Source organism: Gymnoscopelus braueri, assembly GCF_963280865.1.
Source record: "Gymnoscopelus braueri genome assembly, contig: SCAFFOLD_102, whole genome shotgun sequence".
NCBI lineage: Eukaryota > Metazoa > Chordata > Actinopteri > Myctophiformes > Myctophidae > Gymnoscopelus > Gymnoscopelus braueri.
This window is the reverse complement of record NW_027660486.1, coordinates 159818-170000: the sequence shown is the minus strand read 5'-3', so window position 1 is coordinate 170000 and position 10183 is coordinate 159818. Positions and strand designations below refer to the sequence as shown.

At 40.4% G+C, this 10183-nt stretch overlaps 1 protein-coding gene across 1 annotated transcript in view; it reads left to right on the top strand.

The window, feature by feature from the left end:
- The window catches only part of LOC308081524 (uncharacterized protein), a gene marked incomplete at its 3' end in the record, with an annotated part of 28832 nt that extends 20284 nt beyond the window's left edge, over positions 1-8548 (top strand). Inside the window, exons 11-12 of the mRNA XM_080457895.1 lie at positions 7730-7871; positions 8494-8548. Coding sequence (XP_080314021.1) covers positions 7730-7871; positions 8494-8548 — 197 coding nt within the window. The remainder of the gene's footprint in view (positions 1-7729; positions 7872-8493) is intronic.
- Positions 8549-10183: the final 1635 nt, after the last annotated feature.

Sequence of the window (10183 nt, the reverse complement as noted above, 5' to 3'; positions counted from 1 at the left end):
TCTAAAGCATGTATGTGAATGTTTATGTCCATTACTATGTTGCCGTTAGTTGGGTTAAATGACTATTAGCCAAGCGCTGCCTATAATGAGCCGTTAGCGTGTAGCTAAGCTAACGAACGAGTAGCGTTAGCATGCGGCTAATGCTAACGCTGTTGTCGTGACTGAAACGGCTATGTTACACATCTTACCAACAACCTGTATGAACGTTAGTCTGGTAAATGTCATCAATGCTACCTAATTAGCCTGTTGAAGAGTTTCATTTTTGTGTATTTTGTGGGTTTTTGTGACACAGTGTAACATAATGGCAGCGACGCGTTGCTGCACAATCAGAGGGCATCATGGGAAATGTAGTCCTTTCTGCTAATTTCGGTTCTACTATGTTAAGGTTGTGTTACATTACTGCTGCTTAAAGGTTTCATGACGTTCAGTTTTACCACACATTAAAAGTCTTTGTCATGGTCCTTCAAACGTGTATAGAAAGTTTTAACAAAAAAATCCACTCCATTGATCCATGGCAGGTGTTTTTCTCTCACATTTCTAAAGCCTTTTCAACTGCAATGAAAAAAGAAATCTTTGCCTGCGGGTGTCGCTGGTGAGGGATTTTGCCTGTCAATCATCGCCTCTGCTCCGCCCCCCCCCCCCCCCCCCCCCAAAGGAAAGGATAGGGGAGGGGAGGGGAGGGGCGAGGAGGAGAGTGGGCGGGATTAATCGGCTGTGACCTCACTGCCGAAGGGCCAAGCTCAGATTACTTTTCAGCCTAATTATTCAGAAAACCCCAGACCACAGAAAATCCACTGAATGTTCAAAGTTCAGATTTTTTGGGTGTAATTGAGGTCATAAAACCCCCCAAAAACCATAAAAAATAAAAAAAGTGAAAATGAATGTCATAGAACCTTTAAGGCCCCTGCATGCTACCAAATGAGGTGGTCACCCTAGCACCGTTTGTGACCACCGAAACGGGCCTTAGGTGGGCCCCACCTAGGCAATTCTATGTGGGGCCGAGGTAGGTCTTAACTGGGAGGCCCATGTGGGCTATAAGTGGGTTCTACCTGGGCCCTAGGTGTATTCCAACCAACCAGAGTGCAGTGGCCATCACTCCAAATGTTGTGACGTCAGGGCTCTCAATACTGCACATTGGGGGAGGAGGAGGGGCGCAGGGCGGGCGCACAGCTCGCTGAACCAATGATAGCCCACGGATGTTTTCTCTGGAGATTTAAAATCCGCCCTCTATGCCACATATCAGACGCGCTACAGGGTCTTTACTGACCGAGCCATGATATGCCACTGATATGCGCTGCCAAGTGGGCGCGGGCGCTACGTGGGCGCGGGCGCTAGAGTTTGCGCGGGGCCGAAGTTCTAGTTTTTATAATAGAAAACGATATATATTGAAAGATGAAACCCTAGCCCTAACGCAACATAATATTTTAAAAAGTGTAAAAAAAAAGTACATGGATATGAATGCATTACAAGTCAGCTATGAGGTGGGAGAAAAATAATAATGAAAAAACTTTTTTTTTTTGTATTTTGGGCATATTTAAATCACGGGTCGCTAACACCACAAGCGGATGCAGTTTTCTAACACAATGCAAGGGTTAAGAAATCAAGAAAGTGCTGCATTTTTGGCTTTTTCAATTTGGAGAGATGATTTTATATTATCATACTAAGTCCATGTTTATTTGTTTCCATATCCAGAAATTATTATCTTGGCATAATTAAATCATGCATCAATTTGTAATTAGCAAAAACAATGTAACAATTTGGTTAAACCAGGAAATAGATATATTGGATGTTCATAAATTAATCTCTTCCAATAACTAAGTTATGTAACTTTTACTTATTAGTATAATTTGCATAATTATCATCTAAAATAAAGAATGTAGAAAATGGTCACAGACTTCCCAGCTTAAGTTCATTTTAATAGCAATAAACTGCCATAGCACACATAAAACGTATGAAAACAAGAAATGATGATCACGTATAAATATACTCTAAATATATGTAGGTAATGTGTTTGCATAGCTGATGGTACCATCGGGTTACAAGAAAAAAGACATCAGTGTCAGTTAACTAAATCCAGAGAGTTGTTGCCCCTTTTCAGACAGCATCCAGGCTGTGCAGGTCAGGATTATCCAGCCTCTTCGGTCAAACCAAAGACTATAAAAATGGTACACAATGCCTCCCTGCTCGGTACTCATAATCAAGGGTTGGGTTGGAGGTAAGTCCCTGCGACATACTTGCGTCATGTCCAGGGGGTGTACTTGTAGATCATGGCTGGGGGATGTACTTGTACATCAAGCTGACTCACGCTACAGTCCCATGGGTCACATGGGTTGGCAAGGCGTACTACTTGTGCAAGCTATGGAGATTTTGTACATCCATATAGTTTGAGTGGATATCCTGCCTTGAAGTGACTTTGAAAACTTCAGGTTTACCTTGAAAAGGTCGTAGGGCTTTCTTGGCGAGATAGACATCTTTGATGCGGTTTGACAGGAACTGTTTTGCTGAAACTTTCCCCAAGGGTGTGTCATCTTCCACATGGTAAGTAGCTGGAGGCTTGCCACCCTCTTGCCACCCTGGCATATCTTCCGTGTGGCCTCCTTCAGTAAAGATGGGAGATTGTAGTGGTCATACACTTACATAGATCTCCCTATACTCCTTGGACTTGCTGTCCAGTGTGGATTTGAAGTGGTCAGCCTACTGGACACATGATCTATGATGGCTTTCCAATTCCTTGTACCACTGCCATTCCATCCATGAGAGTTACCTTCTTAGTTTACAGGGGATAACCATCACTGGTAGCATTTTGTGGTTGCTGATCAGCATCGCCAAAGTCTTCATTAGTCCTCTCCTGGTTGGGTAGTTCCTTGAGTATGGTTATGAGCGGCTCTTGTCTGTGTGAATAGCAGGTCACCACTCGCTGTGAAGAGGTGGGTGGTGAACTTGTGCTGGCCAATGACATGTGCTGGCCAATGGCTTCTTTCAGATTGATTTCTGACCATCCTTCAATTCACACCAGGTCAGCCAGCTTGTGCTGGCTCGTAGCTATTTCCTGGTTTCATCTTATTTATTACATAATATTGCCAATTATGCTAATGACAAAGGTTTTCATGATTTAGTTATGGTAAGGTAATAATGTCTGGACATGTAAACATAGATTTAGAGTCTATGAGAGTCTGAGATCATAATAGTGTCAGATATCTACTGTAAGTCTATTTATGTATGTATGCATGTATGCATGTATGTATGCATGTATGCATGTATGTATGCATGTATTTACTTACTTACGTTACTATTTGTTATTTATTTTGCATCTCTCTACCTGTCCTATCCTGTGTTTCATGTTTACAGCTGTTGCTGCTATGACAGCTATATTTCCCCACAAGGATCAACAAAGGTTTATCTTATCTCATGTTAAAGTTTCTGTAACATATTTGTGTCCACTTTATGTACAGTAGGTCACAGATGCTGAGGAGGACATGAAAAAATGAATGGTAGTTGGCATCCTCGTGGCGGCAGAGAGGGGTGATCTTGTTATCTTTGCAGTGGTCCTTGAGGAGCAGACATCTTTCCATCCCTCAGTGATTTTTCAACAGCTGTGTCAATGATGTGTCTGCTCTGATAAGAGAGGCTATTCAAAGCGAGTTGTGTGCCTTCTCAAAGTGAAACTGATGCATATCTAATCACAACCCGATCTCACACGACTTATACATTGCACGGAGTGTCATTCCGTGCATAGACAACTGGAAAACCTTTTGTTGTGGGGACTGCTCTGCTTCCGGGTTTTTCCGGGTTGCAACTGGTTACGCCCACCGTGGGACTCGCCGTACATATGCACAGATTTTCGGGTTTTCTAGGTGGCTATGCACGGAATGACGTGCACTGGATCCGTGCAATGTATACTACATTCTGTGAGAACAGGCTGCTAATCAAAGCGAAAGTGATGTGTGCTTACGCAAAGTGAAACACTGTGCATGTTGTCTTAGGAAACTTCCAGTACATTTTCATGTGCCTTTACTTGTTTATCAGCTTGTCTTCCAGTTAGAACTTTGTCTGCACATTTATTTAATCACTGCCAATTTCACTTGTTTATCCTGTGTCCTTTCTGTCCCTAACTGTCTATGATTACTATCAGAATATCGAGCTGTTAACCTAGTCACTTAGTCCTTTAATGTATGAATTGTTACACTATCCCTACAAGTAATATTATATTATTTACTTATTCTATTAACTTATACTCTTCATCTCAGAATCTGTTGACGATGGCCCAAAACAGATCTGCAAAGCTGTTGGTTATTTTGAGTGAAAACATCTCCCTTCCCTGTCTGCCTTGCCTGCATGCACCTCTCTCTCACGTATACCTCATTACTCCCTCCATGCCTACAATTTGTGAGAACATTAAGGAATACATTTTAAGTATGGATCAGGTACGAAATTGGTAGGGATAATTTGATATCCATCAGGTCAGCTGTGTATTTAGTTGTATTTTACACTATTACATTATGTTCTAATGTATCTGTTCTATTGTCTGGTCTGTCATGTCAGAGACTGTCTCCTGAAATGCCTCGTCATGTACCAGGGTGTGAGCCACCTAATCAAAGAAGTCCTGGTATGGCAAATCTTGGCAAAGTATTGTTATCTTTTAAGCCTTTTTCCTTTGTCTGTGGGCCCTTAATGTCTTAAATGCAACCTAAAATGTAATTCAATTCTTGAATTTAAATTCATGCGGTCTTAGGTGCCGTTTACACGAGGACCGTCTCTACAGAAAACACCAAAATAAAGATGTGCCGTCCGTTTACACTGGAACGGTGTTTGCGGGGCTTGAATCCGCAACAAAGTGAAACCACCTTCCAGGGTGGAAATCTTTGAAAACGCTCAACCTCGCGTCTCCATCTAAACGTGCAATACAGGGGAATCCGCAGAAGTGTGTCACGTAGGCTCTCGTCCAGAGCCGTAGAACCACTATTGCCAGACCCTGTGAGAAAAATAAGCAGCCAGTTCTATGAAAACAAGCCCAAAAGAAGCGACTAGGCTACTTGAGCACTATACAGTACATTGGCTATTTGAAAATAGCAGATCTACAAGCTCACAAAGCGTTGCATTTGCGACACTTTGTGAGCTTGTAGATCGTCTATTTTCAAAAAGATCTTGAAAAGAAAAAGTGAAATAATATTAGATTTTATTTATATATATATATATATATATATATTAATATATAAATATATATATAGCTCTATATATATATATATATATATATATATATATATATATATATATATATATATATATATATATATATATATATATATATATATATATATATATATAAAAAAATATATATATATATATATATACAAACATACATATATATATATATAGGTATGTTTGTTATTCAGAAAGGGGCTCTGACAATAAATACAATAATTTGACATGCACATGTTCGAGGATAATACAAAAATACTTTACAGGAAAAACAAGCCCAAAGTTGCTTATAATAAGCGGACATGGCAACCCTAAGTTGAACCACGCTTTTTCTGCGTGTATGTAAATAAAGGAAGTAGAACGGAAGTGGTTCTACGCATGCGTGACTGGTCTATATGGCAGCGAGTCACACCGACACGCGATTAGACGTTTTTTTCTCCAGCAAAATCTGAAGTTCCTGATAATCTATAAAGACCAAATGCCTAGTACATACAGTAATAGCTCTGTACTGAACCTGATATGCTAGGATTTATAATATATTTATAATATACAAACCAAACTCCCATAATACTGTACCTGTCATACTTAACTGATATATCCAAGCAAATGCAAGTACTTAATTAACCAAACCTGACAGACTTGCCTGTAAGGATAAATCCATTATATTGTTTATGTCGGGTGCAAAACCTCATAATATGAGGTTTCCACCCGACATAATGTCTAAAACCCTTTTTTCTGAAATGGTCAAAATAGCCGATCTACAAGCTCACAGCGCACTAGGCCTGACCTCGACTAAGTCTTTAATTGTTTTTTGGCCAAGTCTACACCTGCAACCACACGTAACTTCCACTTTATTCTTCTTATTCCTCGTCTTTGTATTGGTATTGTTTGTGTTGGAGTGCCTCAGTGCGGCTGCAGAGTTCATGTGCAACCTCTTCCAGAGAGAGATAGAGACACTAGAAACTCTGCTGGAGACACAAAACAAACTGTGTAGACTTGGCTCTTTGAAACAAAATGTATTTTGGCCCCAAAAAAAAAAAGAAAAAAAAAAGGGGGGTGGGGGGGGGGGGGGGGGTAGGGGGTTTATATTAGTCGACTGTCAGTCGACTATTGGTAATTAGTCGCCAATTAGATTCGACTAAACAAATCCGTAGTCGGGGACAGGCCTACAGCGCACCATGATGTAAGGCGTTGTGGGCTTGTATTCGCTACTTTAGCTTGACACTCTTGGAGGTATGGAGATATGAGGTTTCTGCCTGACAATATAATGTATACAGTATGCAAGACATTAATTTCTCAAGAAATGATGGCCCATCTGTGACCCCCTTTTGAAAACACTTTTGGCAGGACAGTGAGAAATGGCGCTAACGAACCCTGGTACAAATGCTCATGTTCTCTTCTCTATCTTTCTCCCTTCTTGTTGGTCTGTCTTCAGGTTGTCCAGAAGGATCTTTTGAACACCACCATGGTGATCTTTTTCGTCCGTGAGAAGGAATGTCCTTACCTAAATGTATACACGGCCTAAGTGGTTAATGTATTTTGTAATAATAATCACAATCTACAAAGTAACTAGTAACTAATGTTTTCAAATAATTGTAAAAATATAATATCTCTGATATGTAGTGGAGCAGAAGTAAAATTATTGGAAATTGGAGATGCTCAAGTAAAGTATAAATACCTCAAAATTGTACTTGAGTACAGTACAGTACTCTCTCTCTCTCTCTCTCTCTCTCTCTCTCTCTCTCTCTCTCTCTCTCTCTCTCTCTCTCTCTCTGTGTCTTTCTCTCTCTCTGTCTCTCTCTCTCTCTCTCTCTCTCTCTGGAGTAAAAGTAAAAGTATTGGAAATTGGAGTAAAGTAAGTAAAGTATAAATTCCTCAAAATTGTACTTAAGTACAGAACTTGGTTACTTTCCACCACTGCTACAGACTATGGTTTTTGTTTAATACTTTTGCCGCATTGAGTCTTAATTTTTTACACTTTACACTTTGTCTTGAAAATTTGAAGACGCTTAGCTTAGAGACTTGCCATGTTGAGCCTTAATAATTTAACCTCCGATTTCTCTGTCTCTCTGTGTAATGCTTTTCTCTCTGCAAGTATTATTATATTGTTAGTCTGAAAATAATAATAATCCCCCCATCTGGTCCTTGATCTGCCATGATTATAATAAAAACAAATGTGAAAATTCTAGTTGATGCAAAGAGAATACATCGATCAAAGTAGAATGAATGACTTAATTATAATAAAAAACTATTCATTGGTTGAACAAATGTATTTGCTTTGTAGAAAGCAGTGTTTTTATGTTGAAAACTTCGACCCAAAGTTTCACTTTTTTTTTCAGTGAATAGGGTTAACAGACTCTCTATTGCATTATTGTTTACAGTCTCTCACGCTCTGCCTCAAGGAGTTTTATACAAAGGGGGTATCTGAATTCATACTCACACTCTGCCAACCACTGTACTTTTCCTTACCACAAATGACTTGTCCCAACCTGTGTGTTTGTGTTCTTATGGTATGTTGTTCTGCCCTCAGGCCCGTGCTTTCCTGTAGGCAAGGTTCAGCGGCCGCCCACACACCAACTATGGATAGCGTCTGCAATTCATGCCATGCTGTCATGTTCGCCTGGACATCAAAGGGTCCTGTTGGCAGACTCTCCCTGTTATCAAGAGAGGAGGTAGGGCCAAATAGTTAGAGCTTGCATCCAGATGTCACCACTATATCTTGCCATGCAGAAGCATAAATGTAACCTCAACATGAGGATAGATAGGCTACAGCTGAGAATGACTTCTCTAATTATATCCTTGAATTAGGGGAAGACAGACTCGCACATGGACACACTGAAGTTCAAATCCACATTCCGCCACACCACTTGGTTAAATACTTGAATACATTAATTTCATACACCTTCCCTGACCTGCAGAATGAATGTATTGACAGACACAATCTTCTCAAAGGCACTGTATACACTCCGCTAAACAACGATATCCAGGAAATCCAACATGGGGCCCCAAACAGTCAGGGGTCCCCATGAGATCTCCTCAAAGTTTTAAAATGCCACAAAACAAATTGTAGGAGCCAATCGTCCTTGTTTTATTTTGAGTACATTAATGTTTAAGATTAAGAACAGTTTTTGCTAAAAAAGGTTGAAATGACTGGCAGAGACTTCCATGACTTTTCCTAAATATTCGATTCAAATCATCCCTGTTTTTTTTTTTCATCTGAAAATATTCTAAATATGAAATTAACCATACTTATTTTTCGGTTATTATGACCACTCCTCACCCTCTCTCCCCCAGGCAGGCAGCGCTTCACACCTCCAGACCACCCGGAGACCGTCATTGTTCTAGTTAAAGGGGGAGACCACTCATTTTCAACATTGAACTATGTCTTTAATACACCTTAGAGCTGTTGTGTGGAAATAAGAAAAAAGTCCCCCCCCTTCTGTGTTGCCTAGAAAATGATAATTGATTGAGGTCATGTGATCAGTGACATACGCAGGGTGTACTTTTGGCTCCGCCCCCTCAGCCAAAAGTAGTTTTTTTTTTGTTCTTATTTCCACACAACAGCTCTAAGGTGTATTACACACACACACACACACACACACACACACACACACACACACACACACACACACACACACACACACACACACACACACACACACACACACACACACATTTTAACCATTTATTTATGTCCACATAAAGGAGAAACATACAGGGACACAAATATTATAGTGCAGTAAGGTTACATTCACAAAATCATGTCTTCATACAATAAGCATGTAACTCAGTACTCTATGGGTATAAGTAACACGTCTCCGCCATATATGGCGGCTGTCAATTATACCAGAGACAGCACAATACTACAAGTTGTTGAAACCCTCTAGTCTGTACCTATAGCACAGCTGGTTGGTATTTAATGACCTTGGTCATAAAGGCTTCCTCTAGGCTAGAGTCAAAGGTTCAGGCTATCTCTAATGCAGACACTTCTCTCGACTCTTCATCAACTACAACAACATCTGGTGTAATTAGCTGTCAAAGATGTAAAGATGTCTGAGTTATCACAGAGATGGAAAATGGAAGAAATGACACGGGAATGTTTGTACATTCTCACTGTAGATGCATGATATTTGTACAGGTTTGTTTTGCCACAATTATAAAAGACATAGCCTACTTGTGGTGTTTATTTATGTATCATTATTTTATTATATAAAACGACGTTTTACAATAGGTTATTTGTATTTCATTAACTTGGCACAAAATAGAAAAGATTGGAGGCAAGTACAAACAAGCTGTCTAAATGCAACTGTAGTCTATAATTAAAATTTCGCTTCTGCCTTCGATAGTGCAGATTTCATTATATTAAGGGGTTTGTTTAGAGTCTAACAACCAAGGGGAGTTGAATTGTTATCACTTCAAGGAGCCATGATGACCTCGTCTGTCGTATCTTCGAGAACCATCCACCGTGGTCTCAGGCAAAGTAGAATGGAGTTTCCGGAAGCCATCCATGATTGTGGGCTCGCTGCAGCAGCAGCAAGCACACTATAGCTATTGGCCAGGTTTCCCAAACGAAAATGAGCTCATGCGCAGCCTAGAAGCTGCGTAAGAGCCTCCACGCACATGCGCAGTAGCAACCCCGCCACGATCTATCTTCATTAGTGGCAGCTGTGTGTGCTCTACGTGGCATCTAAACTGGCTTCAGGAGGCACCATCGTCGTAGGTTCTCATTACGTGTGTGCTAAAACTACATTCGCGAGACAGCATAGACGTAAAGACCTCCTGGACGAAGTCTACGTAAAGCCGACGTAAACTACGTAGTGCTGTCTGCCGCTACACTGCAGTTTAAACACCCTTTGCGAAAGTGAAATGGATCATAAAAATACCAGAGCCAACTGTCAGATGTCCTGAAGCAGTCCACTCCAAATACAACTTTTGAATAATATATTTATGAATGAAATTACAGTGGTGAGTTGACATCTGCAAG